The 22,214-nt window shown below is 42.9% G+C and overlaps 3 protein-coding genes across 6 annotated transcripts; 1 reads left to right on the forward strand and 2 right to left on the reverse strand.

Annotated features, from left to right (window-relative positions):
* Positions 1–12,327: 12,327 nt before the first annotated feature.
* gal3st1b (galactose-3-O-sulfotransferase 1b) lies at positions 12,328–13,774 on the reverse strand. 2 transcript variants are annotated; one of them, XM_067250925.1, is made up of 2 exons: positions 13,654–13,774; positions 12,328–13,569 (listed from the first exon to the last, which is right to left on the reverse strand). In XM_067250925.1, exons 1-2 carry the CDS (start codon positions 13,731–13,733, stop codon positions 12,438–12,440), a joined length of 1,212 nt encoding a protein of 403 aa, XP_067107026.1. In that variant the 5' UTR covers positions 13,734–13,774; the 3' UTR covers positions 12,328–12,437. The 2 variants fall into 2 exon arrangements, with proteins under 2 accessions (XP_067107026.1, XP_067107027.1); XM_067250926.1 differs by lacking the exon at positions 13,654–13,774 and having other exon boundaries at positions 12,328–13,254; positions 13,332–13,434.
* A 3,167-nt stretch (positions 13,775–16,941) lies between these two features.
* srsf9 (serine and arginine rich splicing factor 9) lies at positions 16,942–20,554 on the forward strand. 3 transcript variants are annotated; one of them, XM_067251084.1, is made up of 5 exons: positions 16,942–17,047; positions 17,915–18,323; positions 18,516–18,694; positions 19,403–19,575; positions 19,709–20,554. In XM_067251084.1, exons 2-5 carry the CDS (start codon positions 18,166–18,168, stop codon positions 19,931–19,933), a joined length of 735 nt encoding a protein of 244 aa, XP_067107185.1. In that variant the 5' UTR covers positions 16,942–17,047; positions 17,915–18,165; the 3' UTR covers positions 19,934–20,554. The 3 variants fall into 3 exon arrangements, with proteins under 3 accessions (XP_067107185.1, XP_067107187.1, XP_067107186.1); XM_067251086.1 differs by having other exon boundaries at positions 16,977–17,047; positions 18,148–18,323; XM_067251085.1 differs by having other exon boundaries at positions 17,026–17,047; positions 18,151–18,323.
* Positions 20,555–20,753: 199 nt separating this feature from the next.
* On the reverse strand, positions 20,754–22,007 carry triap1 (TP53 regulated inhibitor of apoptosis 1). The gene is made up of 2 exons (XM_067250798.1): positions 21,743–22,007; positions 20,754–21,434 (listed from the first exon to the last, which is right to left on the reverse strand). Exons 1-2 carry the CDS (start codon positions 21,887–21,889, stop codon positions 21,357–21,359), a joined length of 225 nt encoding a protein of 74 aa, XP_067106899.1. The 5' UTR covers positions 21,890–22,007; the 3' UTR covers positions 20,754–21,356.
* Between the last annotated feature and the right edge of the window lie 207 nt (positions 22,008–22,214).

The following is a 22,214-nucleotide window of genomic DNA, read 5'->3' on the forward strand; positions in this document are numbered from 1 at the left end:
TCAGAATGAAGTCAAGAACAGAATATGTCATTGTGGTTAATCGAAAGGTAAATGCCATATATGTTTTCCAGGTCGTGACTGCTATATATATTTTTTTGCCGTGACAGAACCACCCATTGGAAGGGCACTGCCATGACTGCATCTGATCGTTCCTCTGCCCATTTTTCAAAGGGGCGACACTGTAAAGGTTCAATGTCAGTTTCCTAGGAGCTGGATGTTTCATTAAAGCACTGTAGAAGAAAGTCAAATGAAAGGGATGTACTCTGTACGTTTTCTATTAAAACCAGTACCGAAAAACTTCAGCTTAACCCTCATTGACGACTACCTTGACCTTTAGCCTTGAGTATCCACTGGTATTGTAAGTAACCGTCAGATGGACGTCACACCAACGGCAAAACTTTTATAACGCGAAAGGCTTTTGACTCGTTCCTCCTGGTTAGACATCATTTTTGAAATGTGATTAGTTGGTGACTGACTGGGCGATGGAGGGCAACGCCTTTCTGAACTCGTGGCCTCAGAACACATCCTGTTGCTCTGCACTAAAAGAAGATTGTTGTTGTTTGTTGCTATGCTTTTGCCGTCTCCAAAGCAAAGAAGCAAAATATTTGTTTGGTTTGGCATGAGCTGCCTACCAGGGGTGGGTTTAAGGGATGCTTCCTGGTTTATTCAACATGCCTCCCTTGATTTAGCCAAATTGGGGAACGGAGAGTGGTTTAAACTATAGGCCTGCCCTTCGGTGTGGAAACTGTTTCAATTAAAGTAGGAAAACCCTTTCCTCATTTGTGTGTTTGAGTCATGTCTAATGAAGCACAAATATGCACTGATTCGCACTTGGGACTTATTCGTATTTGTTTATTCATTATTCAGAGATAATTGGTGAAAATATAAAAGCTTATCAGAAAAGCTTACTAGGGGCAGAGTGACTCTGACATTAAAACACAAAAGGAATTGTATTTGTTAGTTAAGGTGGTAGGGTGGGGTTTGCCGTCGGACGAGGGGGGGGGGGTTGTTTGTGTGATAGACTAATGCGATAGACTAATGCTCTGCAGAGAAGGGAGACTGGCGTTGGTCACGGTTTAGAATGGAAGGGAGCAAACGGGACAGAGTAACACTCCGGATATCGCTATAAAAAACAGCCTATTTTTTTACGACGTAGTTAAGGCGGCAGGCGTGTGTTGTTTAGGCGGCCGCCTTAACTGCAAAGTGCTGCGGGAAACCCAGCTGACATAAAAACACAAAATAATTTGTATTACTGTATTAATTTTCAATACAGACAGATATATCTACCTGGTTTAAAGCGAAAAGGATAGTATCTAAGCATGAAACTGGGAATCTTGAAGCCTGTTTCGCTGGAAAGGCTGTATCCTTCCCAACAAAGTCCCCTTGCCTTTCATCCTGCTGCATGGCTGTTTGACCCCGCCAGAGGCAGAGACGGGGGCACATTAGGAGAATGTGATTATGTTGGTTTCTCTTTCTGTTGTGTCTCTCTGAACCATCAGGAGCCTGCCATCCCTCTCACACTGAGTGTGCAGTTAGAGGGGGGAAACACTGTGTGATTTAATTTATCTCCCCGTTGGCTTCACAACACGCTGCACATGCTTTTCGGTGTTTGCCCTTCATGGAGTTAACAGCGAGGCCTGCGCTGGCTAACTGACATGAAAACGTTTACTCTGATATCCTTCATCCTCACATTAACACACAGCAACACATTTCCTTGCTCAGAGTGAAACAATACGCCACTTATTTGCTGTGGAAACGTTCTGAATCTCTCACTTAGGGGTACTAATGCCACTAAGTATATAAGTATTTATAAGGATAAACACATCTAACTAGAAAATTACAAGAAACCGTGTGTGTGGCTCAATTATTTGGCGAACCCGACACTGTATGAATGCTGTGTATGGCTCAGGTCTCAAGGACATTAAGTGTTGACTGTTCCTGACAAATAAATGTATAAAAAAATAAATATAAATATAGAAACACGTTTGCTGTCTACCGTTCAGCCCACCAGCATTGTAACTAGTGTTGGGAACACAGCAACAAAAAGTAGCTACTTTAGAACAGATTTCACCAGGAACTAACTGGCACAGACTCCACTTGGAATGTGTAGGTTCCATAAATACTTTTCTTTCTTACGGTCAAATATTTAACTTTCAATTGAATGAAAAATGTATTTTGTTTGTATGAAACATGACAAACTCATGGGTCAACAGCTCATCTCACAAGTCTGAACAGTCAGTCATAGTTCAATCTGAGGAGTCCAACACCCACAGATTATTTGAAGTTTGAACACGTTCCATGTAACAACAGACAGCCAAAAGTCAAGATGAATCGACAAGGAAAACAGAAGGCATGCTTCAAAAGTTGTGTCAATATGTTGTAAAAAAAATTAAAAAAACATTGTGGAATTTCAGCTTTGAAGATGCTGTTGCAAGGCCCGCGGCCAGGCCTTTTATTCCACCAGGAAGCACTTCAGGTCAACCAGAGGACAAACACGATTCCAGAAGCTGAGGGGCTCCTAGCACCGTAGAGTGTAACCGAGTCAAATTGGTTAAACTCACCTCTTTCTCCTCACTTGAATTAGTCAAACACTCCTAGCTATTTTTTCAGTGGCACAGCTGGCTTAAGCTGTGTTTGTGAGAGGTAGTTGCTACATGAGTCAGGACTGTCCCCAGTTTGATCTCCGGCATCATAGATATATATATATAAAGACTAGATGTCTTACGGCGGAGTCTAGAACGTCCGCACATGGCGGCCATCTTGCTACATTCAACTCGCTCACCCATAACATTGTGTTGATGCTACATGTACTTTTTAAATGACCATAACTTGATCAATTTACAACCGATTTTTAAACGGTTTGGTTTGTTATCAACGTCAGAGATGTCGTTATGCCACTGCATACTTATGAATAATTATGTTATTTAAAAAAAATAGAATAGAAGTATACACAAAATCGATGTACACCTACCAGAATCCATGGCAGAGGGACGGACATCTTCTTCAACCCAGCGCGAGCAGAATCATCTGCAATCCCCTGCCTTCAAAACTTCAGCTTAACTGTATCAGCCCCTGCTTGTTGATAGTTAGGAACCACATCTACATCTACATACACATGTACTTCTGTCACTAGATTGTATAGACACACGCACACTGCAATCACTTAGTCACACACACACGTCACACTGTCATACACACACTGAGATCACTCAGGCGCGCAAAAACACGGCTGTCATGCAACCGTACACACACACACCATGTAATCGTGCACATACACACACCATCATGCAATCGTACACACTTACACAATCATACACACACATATACCCCACGATAAGGAGACGGCATCAAATCAAGATAGTGTTCTGGATATCTGTCATGGTTTCCTTCCCGTGAATAGTACTAGGTATAGCTCAGTGGTTAAGAGCATTCGACTGCAGATCAAGAGGTCGTCTGTTACCATGTCCCCCGTTGCTATGGATAAAAGCTACAGCTGCTAAATGAAGACATTGTTGTCAGTAGCCCATCTGGGCTACGCAAGTGAGGCAGACAGGACTGGGTCCTGGAGACGGCTCCTGACATCAACCAGCGTTCCTCCCCATGGAGGTCACTGTGTCTATATGTCTGTATCTGCGTGTACCCAGAACTCTGCATTAAAGTTCTAACTGTTGTGTTCCGTTCGGGTGTCACAGTCAACAGGTATGTATTCATGGTCCTCCTCATAGATATGTATTTTATATATATCTATGGTCCTCCTAACCTGTTTTCAAGCTACATATATGTTCTCCGGACCTTTTCTAGACAGACGGAGATGCTCGATCATCTGGAATATGAATTGGGCTGTCAGAGCAATTAGACTGGGTCACTGTACTATGTAGCGACAATATGGATTTTGTATAGGTCTAATACATAGTGTAGCTAATTCTAATAAATTGTAAAGTCATGCCAGAGTAAAACATAAATTACTTGGTGTTATGGGCAGCAACGATTTAACCTCTTATTAAAGCAGCCACTTCGTTTTGAATCTACTTTGAGCAAATCACAATGTATCATTTACAGGTGGTATCATTCAGCTGTTAGTCACACAATTTATTTCAACTGATAGCCTAAACCAGTATTTTCACAGATGAATAGGCTACATTGAGCCTCTCAGCAACAAGCTTGCAGACAGTGAAACATTTCGCAACACAGCGTTTACAATGCTGGCGAAGAAGTTGTAGCCTAAATGACCATTAAATGTTGCTAGGTATGTGGGAGAAAGTGTGCTCGCAAAAGTATTAAATTCCTGGTCGCCTAAGCTGTCGTTATCGAAAGACATGGTCGGACATGTTATCGTTACCTAACCTGCCGTTGTGACTCGCTCCATCCACTTTGCCTTTAAAAACAGCATCAACAAAACAAACCCTGAAATAAATACAATGAATAATTGAATGGGCTCTTTCTGCACTTATTCTCTAGCAAAGGCTTGAGGTCTCTCCGACATTACATCAGCTGACGGCTGTCTTCTCCTAGCGGAACGCGACCAGCCGGAGAAAGCGTCCCTGTGGCTTCCATTGGAACCCCGGAGCATATAGGGCCAGGAAAGGTAAACACCCACACATCTACCTGGCGGAACAGGAGCATTTCAATCTTACAGGAGGAGGAAGGGGATTTGACAGTTAGATATCCCACAATGCTGTGCAGCTTTACAAACCCTGCAGGGCTGCTTGATCTCAACTGGAGGAACAACCACTGGAGTTTTCTTTTTCTATCAGCCACCTTCTCTTTTCCCTGCTACCTACTGAATGTTTAAAAGTATAAAAATATAACCGTGCAATTTTTTAATTTTTATTTTAGGTCCCCACATATTTTCTGCTTGCTGCTTGTTTAGGGGATGAGTAAAGGTTGTCTGCTGATTAAGTGGATGATATTGATATTTGGGCTGTCTGCTCCAGAGAGATTTTCAGAGTAGAATGTAAAATGAATGAGCGTCTGTGTTAACATCATCACCAAGTCTACTAAGGGGCAGTTGGTTCACTCATCAGCAGGTATGGCACCTTGATGTGTTGAAATATGGAATTACTGACATATCCTTTGCTTCAGTAAATAAGGCATTATAACTGAGAAACATTCCCTCCTGCTTTCACGTCTATCTCGTTCCATCGACGGATGAGGAAATTATTCTATAAAGTCAAATGAAAAATAAACAACATCATTTATTCAACTAGGAAGCCATAATTATCACAAATGCTAAATTAGTTTGAAATAATACTTTGAAAAGTTCAAGAGTATTATACCCACTTCATGGTATTAAACTGCTAAAACTACAATACTGAAATTATACACCAATGGATGGACAGGCATAGTAATTGTTGGAGCACTGAAACACACTATACCTCAAAGCTTTGTACTAAGCCAAATGAAATATGACAAGCCAATTGAAGCAGTGCTGTGAGACCCCTGGTAATCCTCCATGAAAATGAAGTACATTCTGCAGCCTGCGCAACGATATTCTCTTTTTATTCTATTCTCAGTGCTGTCTTTAAAATATACCGTGGCCAGGCTGAGGTACAGAGGCTATCGTCTCCCTCTAAGCCCCTGAGAACACATCCGTGTTTCTCTGTCTGTCTTCACTTAAGCTCTTGGCTTCATGTGGAACAGCACGGTCTACCAGCCTCTGTCTAAGCCAGGGGACATTAGATTAGGATAATATACATTTGGGTGTTTCGGAGTTTAAATCAAATCAATGAATCCTAACATGCTGCAGAAAAAACAGTGTTTTGCCAAGAGAAAATTGGTTCAAATCAATCCACATTTCCAAAAGATTGCTGAATGCCTGTTCAGCCAAACGTTTAGATTACATTACAGTTCACTAATGAGCAGACGCTTTTATAAAAAAGCGATGTGCAAATAGTCAATTAAGTAGTTCTACAGTATTTCAGGAATCAGAGTCAAAGAACTGCCTGTAGTTCCTAACCATATTTAGTATTTTTTTTTACATATCTCATGTTTATCAAACCAACATCACACCTGGGTTGCGTGCAAGAAGCCTTGCTGACGTCTGACTCTGTCACATGCAGTCTGTGAGGTTCAGTCCTTGAAGAGATCTCAATCCGTCTGTAATTCATAGACCGACAACCATGCCTGCTTTTTGGAGACCGCTTTCCACAAGACAGGAAGTAATCTATGTTGACATGGTTATTTCTAGGTTCACGAATTAAGGGAACACATGGGTCTTTCAGACCTCTCCGATTTAATGAGGAACGTCTAAATTAGTCCCAATGTATCTGCAGCAGTCCAAAGTAATTTTCAGTGATTGTAGAGGTCTGAGAAAGGTTGTTTCTTGTTTACAGTAGAAAGAGGCCTCAGAAGACTCACATCTCAGTGCTGCAGTCAACATTATGCTCTCACACTGAAATGCTTCTTGACAAGGAGCAGACCATCAAAACAGAATGTCTAATTACGGGCCTAAAGCTTAATTTATACTTAGGTGGCGGACACTTTTGAAATGGTCGCCGACGAAAAAAAAAGTGTCGCTCAGGCAGCTGCATTTATACTTTGGCAAACAGTCGCCTGTGCTCAAGGTTCGCGTGACGTAAACAGAATCATTTTACTGTTAAATTCATAGCTATGGTTACATTGTTAACGCTTTGTAGCCTAGGTGATCAATCGGAGAAACTGACCATTTTAATTTTTCACTATGTGACGACATCCGCGCCAGTAGAAATTTCTCCTGGTAGGCGACACTTCTAAGCGACGGTTAAAAGTGTCGACCGAGACGTCATTTCTGTCGGCGACCTTTTCAAAAGTGTCTGCGACCTAAGTATAAATTGGGCTTAATTGGACACAAATTACACAAAGTATAAGTGCGAACATACTTACCTATATTAAAGTTGTTAATCAGTGTGTGAATGTGCTGTTCGTACAGTTTTGGTAAGGTTTTCAGGATACAATAATGGAATGGATCTCATCCCAGCAGAGCTAGAGTCAGCTCTCTCAGATTTGGTCACGAGTTTCATTTTCACTTTCAACTTTGCCAACGAGATTGACACTTCAACAACATGTCTCCGACACCTTTACCATTAGTTGTTCTGCCCTTTGCCAGACCTGTATTTATGAAGCCCCATGTCACTTGTCAGGATTTCCACACCAGTCTGTTCCCACCCACTCTGTGACTGCAGGGGGGCCTTCATGGTAGGTTCAGCTGCCAATAGTCATAGAAAGGGGAACGTTTTTGTACTCCATTCACTTCTGTCAATGAGACAATACCAGATCATTGTGGGAGATACCAGCAGGTTGTGAAAATACACTGTGAAAAATGAAATGACAGAAAGCAATGTGTGTGTATAGTACAGACACAGTGGTATTGCACACACACCGTATAATAGCTAACAGTATCAAAGCATTTTAAGTGGAAAGGTTGGTTGAATGGCAAGCTGAGATACAGTAGATGTGACTTAATGTGTGTGGGGGTTCTGCATGTTACCCCTTTCACATTGCCAGCAAGGGTTAGGGCTATGTTAGAAGGTGGCATGCTAGAAGCAAACATTCACACTCAAACCACATGACCCTTCCACTGAACACCGTTGAAAGTTCCAGAACCCCCGAGGCAATTCCATTAGCATTATAATTCTCACCAAAGTCTTGTGTTTCCCGCCTCTCAAAACATTTGCCACCTGCCCACACGGGACAGGGAAAACCACAAAGGAGACACATACATCTAAGATGGTGCTGTGGAAATCTATCACTGTCTGCTTAACCTTCCCAACCCTCTGGCTCGTCCCCCAGCCAGAGGATGAACGGTCATCATTGCAAGACTCACAGATTCCTACAGCTGGATCGGCTCTGGTCTCCTAACTAGCCCCCAGGGGAGGACAGCAGGAGGAAGCCCTGCTCCGAGGGAGAGGTCACGAATATGAAACCTCTAAATCACAGTATGTATGTTTATCAGACTGTCACTGTCCGGTGATAGCCCGCAGCAGAGTACGGAAACTGGGAACAGTTGCTTCTGGCTCAAACTGTCATTTGGAAAGACAGACGGTTAGAAAAGGGAAAGAGACAGAGGCGGAGGGGGGGGGGGGGGGGGAGAAAGATGGCACGAGAGAGAGAGAAAAAGAGAAAATGAGAGGCATAAACTGGGACAGAGATAGAAAGAGAAAGATGGACAGAGAGAGAGAGAGAGAAGTAGTGGGAGTCAATGAGAGGCACCAGTTAGCTGAGTAGTGCCATTATCGCTTGCAGTGCGCAAAAAAATGAGATACTGGGGGTTTGTTTATCCAGTCAGGTTCGTTTGTGAGAGGAATCATAAGTAGAGGTGGCATCCTCGAATCACTTAGACCTCCAGGGAAGGTGCTAGATATATATTGGCAGGGGGGAGTTCGCTAATGGAAAGAAACTGATAGACAATTAGGCTATGTGAGGAATACTAGAATACATGCGTCTTGAACAGGAATTTATTAGGCCAAACTGGGTATATGGGGGCAGACTTGTGTCTAATGGGGAGTCAGGTGGCTAAGCGGTTAGAGAATCGGGCTAGTAATCAGAAGGTCGCTGGTTCGATTCCGGCTATGTCAAATTACGTTGTGTCCTTGGGCAAGGCACTTCACCCTACTTGCCTCGGGGGGAATGTCCCTGTACCTACTGTAAGTCGCTCTGGATAAGAGCGTCTGCTAAATGACTAAATGTAAATGTACTGTAATGGTTGATTACAATTGATTGGGCGAACACTTTCTTTCTGGTGTTTTCTAAGAAGAACAGTTCAAATTAGTCCCAAATATGCTGGTCACTTCCCTACGCATTCTGCAGAAATGCCAAGATGGAGGCTCGTGGAGAGGCAGGCTTAGAAACCACTTGAATTTCTTGTGATATTTCCTCGAAGGATGACAGCAGGCTGAATGTCATATGGAGTTGGTTTACGGTGACAGTAAAAGTAATGGTCCCTAGTAAGCTTTTCCTTCAGAATAAAAATCAGCAGAGGTCCAGTCATTAGCTACTACTTAACTAAATAGCATGCAGTGTGAAACATCTCTAAAATAGTCTTCCCATTTAGAAGCAAATAAACACAGCCAGAGATTTCCATAATCCTCCCAGTCCCTTTCTTGGAAGCTACACTTCAATCATTGATCAGAGAGCTTTTCTGTTGACATGAACATTGACTGAATTCATCATCCTGAATATCTGCGATCAACTAATGGTTATTTATCTCATCACAGTGCCCAATGCGCACAAGAAGTGTTTATTTACAGAAAACAGTCTTGCTCCCCTTTGGATTTAAACTAGTCAGTCTCAGGTAAGATGTCTTCCAGAACATATGGCTTTCTATTAAGAAGCATCTAGACAACACTGGCAAGTGTGACTCCACCAGAGGCCACAGACTGCTGATAACTCACCTATTAATATCTTTATCACCAAACCTATAGGCTAAACTTGTATCATCAACACCGTGCCTTGAGCGTGCTCAGTGACTGGGGTTCCGCCTGACACTCCCTGTGCGTCACCGAATTTAACTTTGATCTGGCAGGTTCAATTTTGCTCTGTTGTCAATTACTCACACTCTAAAGGAAGTAACATCGTCTGAATGTTTCTGAATTCCAATGAAGTGATCAGACAAGTCATCAGTGGCGCTGCCAACAAATCTTTTGGTCTGTGTCGTTCACCCAAGCCTTTCCTCTGAGCGCAACATCACAGAAAAAAACACAATTCCGTTCTACCCCAGGGGGTAATACCCCCTGCTTGATATAAGGGTCAGGAATACAAAGAGTGCAGTGCTTTTTTTTCTTCTTCTAATGATAAGATTGATGTGTACATAACTGCACTGCATGACGAAGGTGCAGGCTTTGTTGGTCGTGTCAACACCCGGCAGACGTTTCTCGGATAGTAAAGGCTGAGGTCTATGGCCATGAAGAAGTGAACACACAATGATACAGGGCTAGATATTGGCAGAGTGATGCCAGGATTAGATAGGAATTCTCAGGACTAAAGCCACAGAAAATAACACATCTTAAGGCAGGTTTGCGATGTGGACTGAATATACATGAGCGGTATTATTCTGGAATAGATGTGATCTCTGAGGGGCCCGTCTGATTGTTGACACTAGAGTGCAGCTATGAATAATAAAAACAGCATCTAAAGTCAACATCCACTTCTCAGGCTCACCCTATAACCTCACTCATTTTGACAAATGTATTTATTTATTTAATTTATATAAGAGCGTCTGCTAAAATGACTAAATGCTAAATGACTAAATGTAAATGTAATATCCGCATCTATAGCTTGATGCACTGAGCTAGGTGGCTTCATTGCTGTCTAAAAAGCGCATACAAGGCAAAATGAAACAGGATTTTAATCGTCCAGTGAAAACATTGGAATAGTCAATGGAAGCTATTCAGAAATAACTTTTATTTCCTCCAGTTAAATCATTACAATGATTTCCAAATGGTGAAATCAGCCTTCGAGGACTGGTTTGAAAACGAATAACCTATAGCCTATACCTCTAATAAATACCACATTAATACTATTTGTTCAATTATCTGGTTGTTGCGCTTTCAGATTTTATAATTTGCTGCAAATGGTAGCTCTGTTTAGTGTCCAACTGATCGATGTGAGCAATTAGACGGGACTGTCTTAAGGCAGCATGTTGATCCTTTTTAAGATTCATTTTCTGAGAAATAATGCCAAGTAAATGGCCGCATGAATCATTTTCACAAGATAGGGCCTAGCCTGCATATTAAGAAAAAAGTTAAAAAAAAATTAATCATCATCATAGGGGCCTACCCAGCCCAACCCCTGACAGACATGCATGATCCTTCATTTAACCTAAGACATCACTGCCGCCCATGAAGAGAGCCAAAGGAAATTAAAGCACTGTCAGAAGGTGGTGATGAACTCCAAAACATTATTCATGCTCGGTTTATTTGTTACGTTGCTTAGAGTGCTTAGACTATCACCCGTTTACAGGTCTGGTGAGTTGAGGACACCTGTCAATTGCTTGCGACCCCATTATAGTGTCCAACCACTGACGAACATAACCAGAGCCTGCATAAGAACTATTCTCCCCCCGTTCATCCACAAAACAGGCTATTCCAGCGAGTAAAAAACCTCCGATATGTAGCCTACCAACAAAACGTTCTCCTTAAACAACCACACCGGGCTGCCCATTGTGACGGTTACCATGGTTACCTTCCCCTTGTAAAACGGGTCTGTTCAAACTTCCTTCCTTGTGGCGAACTAATCCCAAGGGAATGGGTTATTCCGTAGATAAATCAGAGCAATGCACTGCACCACAAAAGCATACATTAGACGGCAATTACAATATCACTTTCTTTGGGTCAGGCCTGTAAGCAAGGTACAATTCAGAGATGCCCTTTCTCCACAAGATTTTCTGATTTGAAATATACAGATAATGATGTAGCCTACCGCAATGGCTATCTTTTAAATATTTCAAACTTCATGTGCGTTCTTGTACACATTATGCTTAATTAATTATAAATGAAATAATCCTGATTGGTATACATCGGAGTTTCAGATTTTAACACGTATGTTGACGAGGCGACTCTCTGGCATCGATATATAGAGTATGGAGGTGTTTTACTGCTCCCTGCAGGCGGTCTAGTGTAACTCTGTCCCTCATCTCACTTCAAGTCACGACACAATCAACAGACGTACTTATTTTTAGAAAGTGCAAACGCGTTTAAAGTTACTACTGTTCAAAACTGCCTGTGCTGGAGAAGCTAGTCTACAACATGATAACAATTAACTTTTTGTTTTATCTAGACGGAGCACGGTCCTCATTAGGCAACGCGGTGTCTATTTTCTCATTAGTGTGATGGAACTGCATTGCTAAAGCACCGCGTCTTTAACTGCAGCCAGACCCACCGAGGACTCGGGAACCGTGACTCATTTGTAGATTAACGCTGATCAATGACCAGGTGTCCAGATGAGAAAAAGGAATTATACGGCCATAGCAGTCGAACTCTTCCCTGTTTTAATAAAGATCGACCTGCATTACCAAGTGAATGATGACTGGCTTACTGTTTCATACATATGTATCTACTGTGAAACAAACTGCTGTTTCATTTGTCCTCTGGAGGAGCGGTAGATCAATGTTTTTATATGAGTCTGGACAGAAGAGATATGGAATGAGACTTGTAATATTACACCTAACACCTACAAGCAGTGGGCCCACACACTTTCCTATGTAAGCTACAAGTTAGCTCAATGCCTGTCTTTCTCTAATCCATTCAACTTCAAGGGCCGGAGATAGAAATGACTGTCTTGCATGGGGGAGGGGGTAATCAAGTACCACATCAAAACAAAGTGGTAAAACAGAAAACTTGTTTACTTGTAAACTTGTTTAGTTACTTAATATAAAACATACTTTTTCTAATGTAATTGTAAAATGAAATGCCTGAGGTTCCAGTCTTGCATTCTATGTTGCTAAGTCCTCAGGCAGTCTTTGCCTAACAGAGAAGACCCTTCAACCAGCCCCATAACTGTGTGAGCCACAGGTTGACACCTAGGTTGGATAAGTACTGTATTTCAGGCGTGAGCATTTTACGACACAGTGTCCTGTGTTGGGGGTCAATATCATTTCTCAAATTGTAGCCCAGGATGGAGGTTTCCCCAACTGGCTGCCAGGGAAGCATGTCCTTATCCCGGATCATCCCTGCCTCCACGGCACCTCCACCCACGAGGCAGATCCCCCTCATCTCTGCATTTCTCCTCCTCAGCTCCTTCACGTCCCTCTCCATCCTTGCCCGCCCGTACGCCTCCACCTTCGCCCACAGCGTGGCGTTGAAGTGCCGGTAGAGCCTCCAGTCGACCCCATTCCAGTCCCGGGCCTTGGCTCTCTGCTCCGGGCTCAACCGGGTCACGGACGCTGTCCTCCGGGCGTTGAGGCTGAAGAAAAGTAGGTCGTCCGTCGTCCAGCAGAGGGTGTCTCTGAGCAGGACGAGGGACTCCTCGAAGTGCTCCGCGATGAGGACCAGGTCGAAGCGTTCGGCCAGCGCGCGGACGCCCGTCTCCACACTGGGATCGTCCGCCTCCAGGTTGTTGTCGAACCCGAAGTCGAAAAAGAGCAAGTTTTTGAGGTAGAAGGAGTTGTAACCATCTGGTTTGTAGTAGGTTCGAGGGGAGGACAGGAACTCGGCTAGTTTGTGGGGTCCGGGGATCCGCCATGTGAGAGGGATCATGCTGCGATAGTAATGGAAGGACGACTCAAAGAGTCGGGCCGGATCCCGCAGTATGGTGATGTAGGCAGAATCAGAGGGGAGAAGCCTGGAGACCTCACGGCCGTCAAAACGCATGTGGTTACAAATGATGTTAAAACATGCCCCGGGACGATAATTCCTCACCTGGGAACGGTGGAAAGGAGATGGGTAGTAGAAGTCATTCCGTCCGTCTGGAAAGGCGAACTTCAACCTGTGCTTCTCACCGAAGCGGAAAAGAATGTTGAGTAATGTGCTGCTGGCGGTCTTGTGTGTCTTCATGAACATGACGTCAAACTTTGGAGAACACTTTGTGCTCTGAGAGGAGTTGGTTTGATTGTCCTGCTCTGATATCGCCGAGCTGGGAAGGCAGGAAAGAGGCAACCTGTGAAAGAAACAGAAACCTAGTAAACCTTGAACAAACATTTTCAATCGGATGTTTAGTTTTTTCCCCCCCAACTAGACTCACTGCTCAAGGTAAAGATGGGGTGCCCCTGGGCCAGATGTGAAGTACACCACTACCATGGTAGTGGCCAACAAGGCAATCATCAGTCCTCTTGTTAAGGATTTGGGATTTCCTCGTCTTATTCCCTCCATATTTACAATATGTGGGAGACCTGCAATGGAAGGATGAGAGAGTGAATGAGAGATGGATTGGGAAGGACACTGAAAGAGAAATGGAAAGAAAGAAAGTAAGCAAGACAGAGAGAACGCAAGTGAGAGAGATGGAGAGACAGATTGCACACACTCTCTCTAACACTCTTCCAGTCTTCTAATATTTCACACTATACTGTACTACTATAGAGACAGAGAGAGAGAGAGAGAGAAAGACAGGATAGAGAGGGAGGGACAGGAAAGAGAGAGAGGGGGGAGAGAGAGAGACAGAGAGAGAAAGAGAGACAGATGGAAAGAGAGAGAGAGAGAGAGAGAGAGAGAGAGAGAGAGAGAGAGAGAGAGAGAGAGAGAGAGAGAGAGAGAGAGAGAGAGAGAGAGAGAGAGAGAGAGGATTGTGTGATGCATCTGTATGCTGGACTACATCATCTGGTGTGTTTTTTTATCCTGTCTAATTGTGTCTTGTCTAATTGTGTCTAAAGGTCTAAAGTGTCTAATTAATTTATATTGCTAGTTATAAACTGCCTCTAAATTATCACGCTGTCATGACATCCTCCCCCTTGACACTATACACTCTCACTGTGTAAATGGAACAAACATACCCTATATGGAATTTGTTGTATTCGCTCAAGCTGCATATCTTTTGGGTTGTCAACTTGTTTAAGTGAATAATGGGTAGACAGATGAAAAGTGAATATATTTATGTAGCCGGGGTGTATCGGTTTAAACTCACTCCTCAAGTATGCAAACAGGCCACCCGCACCAACGACTAGCTAGCTTTTCATTGGCGTAGCTGGCAGTGGTCGGGCTTGGCAAGTCAGAGGTGGCGTGCTCGACCCCAGTGAGGGGCGAACATCGGCCCGTATACCTCTGACGGCGGAATACCATGTCTGTTACATTTACATTCAATACTTTTTTTAAAGACCAGTCTTTACAATTATGTTTCTCATTCGTAATACTTTTAGAACACTCTGTACTAAGAAATGTTTCTCCAAAACAAAACACTGCTTACACAACAAACTTGTTTTCAGTTCTGAAATTCTACCTTCATTGCGGTTACAGATGTTCAACTCTCTGGGGAAAATATGATTGCCTGGGATACTGAAGTCTGTACAGCATTTTCCAGAAGTGAGACTGATTGAAAATAACTTGTTACACAAGAAATTAAAAGAAAACATTTAAGATGTAAAACATAACCCATGTGAGTTGTCCACATTATTATAACTCTCATAAGTTCGTTTGTTTATCTATCAATAATTTTTCCATAGCTAGGCTAACTGTAGGAATTGCCGCCAGTGGCACGCGCTCACTGACATAACGTTCAACCGCCACTGAACTGCATGGTTCTAGACATTTTTATAAAAAAATCACGAATTTACATTTATACAACGTTGGCAAATTTAAAAATTATTAACAAACATGTCAGACGCTAAGAAAGTAAATCTACATAGCTAATATAGCCCTTTACATTCCATATTTTTCCTCTATTCAACTGGTGAGCTAGCTACAGTAGCACCGTTTAGTAGCTACCAGTACAGTACTGTACCCTGAACTGCAACTATTGCTGATCTTTACTTGGGAGATAGGACACCTCATGCTTAATCATGCTATAATCTTGATGTTACCTACAAGGGAAAACATATTTAACATGTGTATGCATATCACCAACCTATAAAATTGGAAAAACGCATTTTCTGAAGATCATCTGCAAAAGTCAGCTCCTTTAATGACATTAGATGACACGGGGTGACATCTCCACGTAACCAACAACCCCCCCAAAGACAACTACCTTTTTAAAATCCCCCCCCCAGCTATCCCCTAGTGTCCTGGTGCGCACAACCTCTCCAGTGAGGTACAAAACACCTTGTAGAACCATTTTCCTAGTTACAAACGAAAATAAATAAAAAATCAACATATAGCCTAGGAAAGACAGTTTTCGTCAAATACAGCCATTAATTGTGCAGTAGTGTTTACAGTATTGTTGTTAAGCTGCTTTACAAACCTTAGGACAGGTATCTGATATGGGTAGCACACAATGCCAAGTAGGTTAACAAACATTTCCATTAAACCAAATCTTATAATTCTCTTATGTTCTTCACAGTTAATGGTTTAGTTCAAGTCAATAACAGGTGGCAAATAACAATTACACTGCACACTTATTAAATGTATAATAATGAGAAAATTCTTTGACCTGAAACACGTTCATCGTTCTGAATGAACATGTGACGTAAATTCCAGTGCATAGAATTCCAAAACCGGTTCAACAGACACTGTTGTCTTCTGACATGGGCTCCTCTATGCCAAAGGTTTGTGTGCATGTGTGTGAGACAGACTGCAAGTTCATTGTGTCCATTAAATTCACATAAATATGTTCACAGTGAGCTCACAGCAATATATCTTTATCTTGAGCACATTACCAATCTTACAAAAAATTAAAACGCAATAAATTACAATCAAAAACATCATTTCGTAAAATAAAGTAGGTCTACCTGAATGGGATGAAGAAATCTGGCCGAAAATGTGAGATGAAGGAAAGAGCTGAAGGTTTGAATCTTGACCCCGTCCGACTCCTTGTTCCCAGGTGACATCTTACCTTGTTCTATAATATCTTGGCACATATTAATGTTGATGGGAGTTGTGAGCTCACACTGATGTCAGCAAAATGTGAGCTCACACTGATGTCAGCAATATAACATGTTTCTTCCCGTCGGGATCCGTTTGAAGAAGAGGCGTGTCAGGTAGTCCCAAATCATCCCCATACCCAGCGAGAGGCCAACGTAATTACATTCACATTTAGTCATTTAGCAGACGCTCTTATCCAGAGCGACTTACAGTAAGTACAGGGACATTCACCCGAGGCAAGTAGGGTGAAGTGCCTTGCCCAAGGACACAACGTCATTTGGCACGGCCGGGAATCGAACTGGCAACCTTCAGATTACTAGCCCGATTCCCTAACCGCTCAGCCACCTGACTCCCATTGCATAGATGATCTTCAGGATTTTTTTCAAGCAAACTGTTGGATCTAGAGAACCATAAATTATTATTTTCACGGGTCTCCGTCAAAATTGCTAACCTGCCAATGTTGCATGTAATAATACTTGAGTGTCTTACTTGGTCCACCGCAGGGTGGCCCAAGTAGTTTATACGAAGTACCCAATTATTGCTTCTGGTTGACTTCCTCTACGGAAGAGAGACACTGATCATTCACAGATCGAGCTGGTCTCATTTCCCGTATCGCGAATTCTCTGAAGGTACGTCTGAAAGTCATTATCTTAAGTTTGACAAATTACGTGTATCAGTACGTGTACAAAGTACATATATATGTGTTTATTTTCCCAAATACAACTGAAGTTCAGATGAATGAGGCAATGCGTGTATATCAAGGGAGCTAATCTTTTTTTTTTTTTAGCTAGCAAGAGTAGACTATCCATATGCAATCAACAAAGGCGGGTAGCTAGCCGCTACACAGTCGACTGCGCGTATCTCAAAAAGTTTTGGAAGCCAACTAATTTTTAGCTAACGTGCAATTTACTGATTGTAATTCTTCAGTGTAAGATAGCTACGACTATAGCTAGCTGGCCTAGTAAAATGTACCGGGACATCCACTACGGTGCTACTACTAGCTAGTAATAGCATTAGCTAGGCTAACATTAGCTGTGCAGTGTGCATGTAGTTGCTGCGTGCTACCGTAGCTAGCATGGTGTGCATGCTTTCTTTCCTCGCTAGAAACGTTACATGCAACTAGCTGTCTAGCTCAGCAGTAGTATCTAACTGACATGCAATCTTATGAATGTATTTATGTCGTACATTCTACAAGTTACAACTAGCGTGAATTCAACTAATTATGTTTTGAAACCTTCCCGCCGTGATAAAAAGCTAGCCTAGATGACTAGATGACACGCAAATCCAAGGTTTCACTTTTTGTTGTCGTTCATTGTTCTGCCAGTCTTTCCCCCCAAATATATACAATAGACTGTTTTAACATGCAACCCCTAATTTATTTAAGCTCCTTACTAGGAAGTGTTGACCAATTAACTTCTAATGGGGACCACGTTATATCTGTAGTCGTTTTTTCTGTAGTGTTTTGAGGGCCAGGAATTCATTGTCCTCTTTTAAAGCTTTCAGACTGGTCCATGCTCCTGGGCTGATTGTCTTGAACCCAACATGCACTACTGCTACAAATGCCCCCCCCCCCACAGAGAGATTTGAGTGTTTCCTAAATTAAGGGATTAGAGGAGGATGGACTAAGAATTTTGGATTTTGGACTAGGATTAGAAAACGGATCTTCTCCACCCCTGTCCGTGGAAACGACGTGAGCTTGAAGCCTGCAGGTTCCTCCGGTTTGTGTTAGCAGGGCCAGACATCAATCATGGCGGACGGAAGGATCTACGTGGGGAATCTTCCAATGGACGTCCAAGAAAGGGACATTGAGGATCTCTTCTTCAAGTATGGAAAAATCCGCGACGTGGAACTAAAGAACAATAGGGGAACCATCCCCTTTGCCTTTGTGCGCTTCGAAGATCCACGGTGAGTTCCCGGGATGATCTCTGGGCGCGTACAAGTCGAAACACAGTTCCCTACTTTTGGCAAGCTTCTCTCTTCCCTGATAATGTACACAGCACCAGTGACGGCTCTCAGTGGATGGATGGATGGAGAGGGCAGGTGTGTGTCCCTTGGTCAGACAGGAGTGCATTAGTATTCTCTGCTCTATTCTCTTAGGGATGCAGAAGATGCCGTCTATGGAAGGAATGGATATGAATTTGGAGACTCCAAACTTCGTGTGGAATACCCTCGCTCCTCTGGTGCCAAATTTAGTGGTGGTGGCCCAAGGGAAGGGGGGCCTAGGGGGAGGTTTGGGCCCCCAACTCGGAGATCTGAATTCCGGGTCGTAGTGACTGGTAGGTGGACGTTCTGAGTCGTAGGCAGTTTTGGTTTTTTGTCTCTCTCTCTCTCTTGGCGGACTGGAGGCCAAGGGGACTAAGTGGATGAGGTCAAGTCAGCTACCAAAAAAAAACAATCACGAAAAAACAAACAGTAAACTCAAACTGATCATGTTGACTGCATAACCCCAAACACCCGGCCATAGTGACTGGTAGGTGTTTGTTCCCTCATTTGTTTGAATTCATCCATTGCTTGAAGGTACTTTGTGTGTTAATGCCATTTTCTCTCCAGGCATTATAAAACCCGTCCCAAGTCCTCTCATAAAATGTTATGACATCTCAGATGGTGCCAGAGTACTATAAACAAACTAGGGATGCACCAAAATAACTGCGGCACATCAGTAATGGCTAGCGTTTGCCTTGTTGATCTCCATCGGCCCTATCAGCTAACAAGATAAAACTGTCAAATGGCAACAGGGGCCGTGTGCACGTGTGGTTTGTAAAAAACAAAAAAAACAATGTTACACCCGTTCCAACATTTCAGTCGATGCATCCTTATAATAAACTGGCATTATCTTTGATTTGTATTACACACACACTCCTTTCCTGCTCTTTCAAAACTGTATAATAGTTCACGGCATCAACCACTGATTGTGATACCTCGAGGGAGGCAGCCCATCCTGGACATGTCTGCTGTGCTTCATCCTGCCATCCCCCCTCCTCCAGGGTTGCCACCTAGTGGGAGCTGGCAGGACCTGAAGGATCACATGCGCGAGGCAGGGGATGTTTGTTTCGCAGACGTGCAGCGCGACGGGGAAGGCGTGGTGGAGTTCCTCCGCAGGGAGGACATGGAGTACGCACTGCGCAGGCTCGACAGGACAGAGTTCCGCTCCCACCAGGTAAGCTCCTCCCCTATGGCCCCGAGAGCCAACAAGACTTCGGAGAATGAACACGAGCAAGCGGCACATTTTCCAAGTGCGTATTTATATTTCTCGTCCCGAGAATCTCCAAAACGTTGTTTTCTTTGCGCAGGGGGAGACGGCATACATACGTGTCCTAGAAGAGAGGGGTTCAAGTTACGGCCGCTCGCGGTCCCGCTCCAGGTCCAGAGGACGCTACTCTCCTCCCTACCAGAGCAGAGGCTCCCCTCCGTCCCGCTACCAGTCCCCCCCACGCCACGCCACATCGCGCCATAGCCCCCCCTCCAGGAGACCCGCCCCACAGCACCACAGCCCACCGCCTCGCCACTACCGATAAGCCAGCCAGCCATTCACAGAAAAGCACAGATAAAAAGCTAGTTTCTTTTTTTGTGTTTTTTAATTTTTTGGCTTTGCTCTGTTTGTCCCAGAATCGATCCTAGACCCAGTATTCCCTTCTTGCTTGCAACTTACATTCCATGTTCCCTCATCCACGGCCTTAAGCTTGCAGATATTCTTCCTGCTGGTTTTTGTTGATTTGAGGTAAGCTTCTGTACTCTCACCTTGCTGTAGTCCACTTAGTCCAGATGATGTTGTAAGACTTGTTTCATTTGACAGAGAACTGGTATTAAAGTAGCTAGGTCGATGGTCTCCCTGCTCAGTTATATGAACACCAAATGTGATTTGAGCAAATCCTCATGTGTCACAATAGTGTGACAGATACAAGATGTCAACAACCAGAATCAGCTTTTATATTGATTGTGAATGGACCTCCATGAATGACTGAGTATATTTTGGACATTGATTTTTGATTGTAATCTGGTGAATTTCTGTGAAGTTGATTTAGCTTGGTTTTTATCCAGTTCATTCCTTTGCCATTTCCCAATGTTTCGTGTACCGTAGTGGCTATGTGCAAGAGTTTTGTTTTTCAATTAAAGTACACAAATGTCTCAAGTTGGTATATTCTGTGCTAATATGCATTTGTACTCTGGCAAGTCTTAAGAGAAACACAGTCCAACATTTCAACCAGTGTACCTCATTAATTCTGCATTGAGAATCCTAGTTTTTAAATGTAAGAAGTGACTCTCAGATGGGGATGAACAAGGTAATTAGAAATATTGACATTTATTATTTCAAACAGGTCACTCAGATCAAAGACATGGCAAACAGGGTTGTTTTATTGCAAATTGTATCAATGCATCCAACAATCACCCATAATTTAATTAGGCTACTACATAAAAAATCCAAGTTAGAAAATAAAAATAAATCTAGTATTTGCATGTTAACCAAATTGTGTTCAATAATGATCCCTACGAATGTGTACATCAGCATTAAGTTGCAGACTTCAGTCATGTTTATAGACTAGCAGCTTAGTCATCGTTACTACAGACATTTTTGCTTCCAGAAAAGAAAAGCCACGTTTGAGCATACTTCACAACGTGTGCCAGATGTTAAATAAAAGCATTAAAAAGCAACAAATGACCATAGGAGTTCCAGGTATTTTCCAGGCATATCTGAATTACCACGGACTCCTTTTGTCAGTATCTCTAAATCATACTTACATTCTCACACATACTAATCCCAAACTGGTGTTCGACACTTTATCTCTCACACTGAAAGCTGGTTAGTGGCTGGTTCAACTTGGCTCCCTGCTTGAGCTAAATGATGACAGGGGATGGTAATTACGTCTTCCATGGCATGCGCAGAGAATGGCAAGGCAAAGAGAATTGGGGTATTCGTCTCAGTCCCAACGTTTTCCCCCGTCAGCTGTCTGGTTTCTCTTTGTTTGGTCCCATGAATTCTACGCCATCAATGGGAATGTCCTTTTCCTTGATCGCCTTCTGCACAAACGATAAAAACACCCAATTGGTTAACAAATCCTCATGAAACAGGACGCGTGAATGATTACTGTGCAACGCTTAAATGTGACAGTAGTAGGCATGGCTGTGGACGGTCGCTGTTGCCACGGGCCTGTTTTACAGTAGCCCATTTAACTACAGGCATAGACTCAAATGCAACCTGCATAGTCATCGTGGTTTGATAAACACGTACTTCATTTGTTGATCAAACGCGTTAATGTAACTAAAAACAAATACAAAATTGGGAATTTGATATATTTACATGTTGCAATGAAGCGGGCGTGATTTACCTGGACACAAATTTGGTATTTCTTGAACATGTCTGTACACGGATCACCGCTTTGATCTCCCTTCAGGAACTTCTCGGCAAACCAACGATTAAAGCACTGATCATATTCCCTTTTGAGATCCGTGCAGCCCTCTCCAACACTATTCATCTCTATAAGAGATCAGCTTCAAGGATGGAATATACTCAAATAATAAATACGTTTAGTTTGTAGTAAGGGTGCAAAACCGCTCTTCCGCAGACCTTCCGTGACTTTCCTTGAACCATGTGGTTTGATTGGCCCATTGGAAACAGACCTGGCGTTTCATGATGACGTATAAAACGAAGCGACAATTTAAAAGAATATTTCACCCAAAAACTGTTTTTCCTCCCAAAGATTCTCTCGTCTTTCATCAAATTCCACTTAAAATATGTAAGCCTAAAACAATTGTGAGTTCATTAATGTATGACATTTGACAACGTTCATGGTTTTAAAG

Source organism: Osmerus mordax, chromosome 14 (genome assembly GCF_038355195.1).
Source record: "Osmerus mordax isolate fOsmMor3 chromosome 14, fOsmMor3.pri, whole genome shotgun sequence".
In the NCBI taxonomy this organism is placed as follows: domain Eukaryota; kingdom Metazoa; phylum Chordata; class Actinopteri; order Osmeriformes; family Osmeridae; genus Osmerus; species Osmerus mordax.

Bases quoted from the DNA above. Each gene is read 5' to 3' on its own strand.
- gal3st1b (XM_067250925.1), bottom strand. From the start codon at position 13,733: ATGATTGCCTTGTTGGCCACTACCATGGTAGTGGTGTACTTCACATCT. The intron at 13,570-13,653 runs GTGAGTCTAGTT...TTTCTTTCACAG, and splicing joins CCCCATCTTTACCTTGAGCA to GTTGCCTCTTTCCTGCCTTC.
- srsf9 (XM_067251084.1), top strand. From the start codon at position 18,166: ATGGCGGACGGAAGGATCTACGTGGGGAATCTTCCAATGGACGTCCAA. The intron at 18,324-18,515 runs GTGAGTTCCCGG...CTATTCTCTTAG, and splicing joins GTGCGCTTCGAAGATCCACG to GGATGCAGAAGATGCCGTCT. The intron at 18,695-19,402 runs GTAGGTGGACGT...CCCCTCCTCCAG, and splicing joins ATTCCGGGTCGTAGTGACTG to GGTTGCCACCTAGTGGGAGC.
- triap1 (XM_067250798.1), bottom strand. From the start codon at position 21,889: ATGAATAGTGTTGGAGAGGGCTGCACGGATCTCAAAAGGGAATATGAT. The intron at 21,435-21,742 runs GTAAATCACGCC...TCGTTTGTGCAG, and splicing joins AATACCAAATTTGTGTCCAG to AAGGCGATCAAGGAAAAGGA.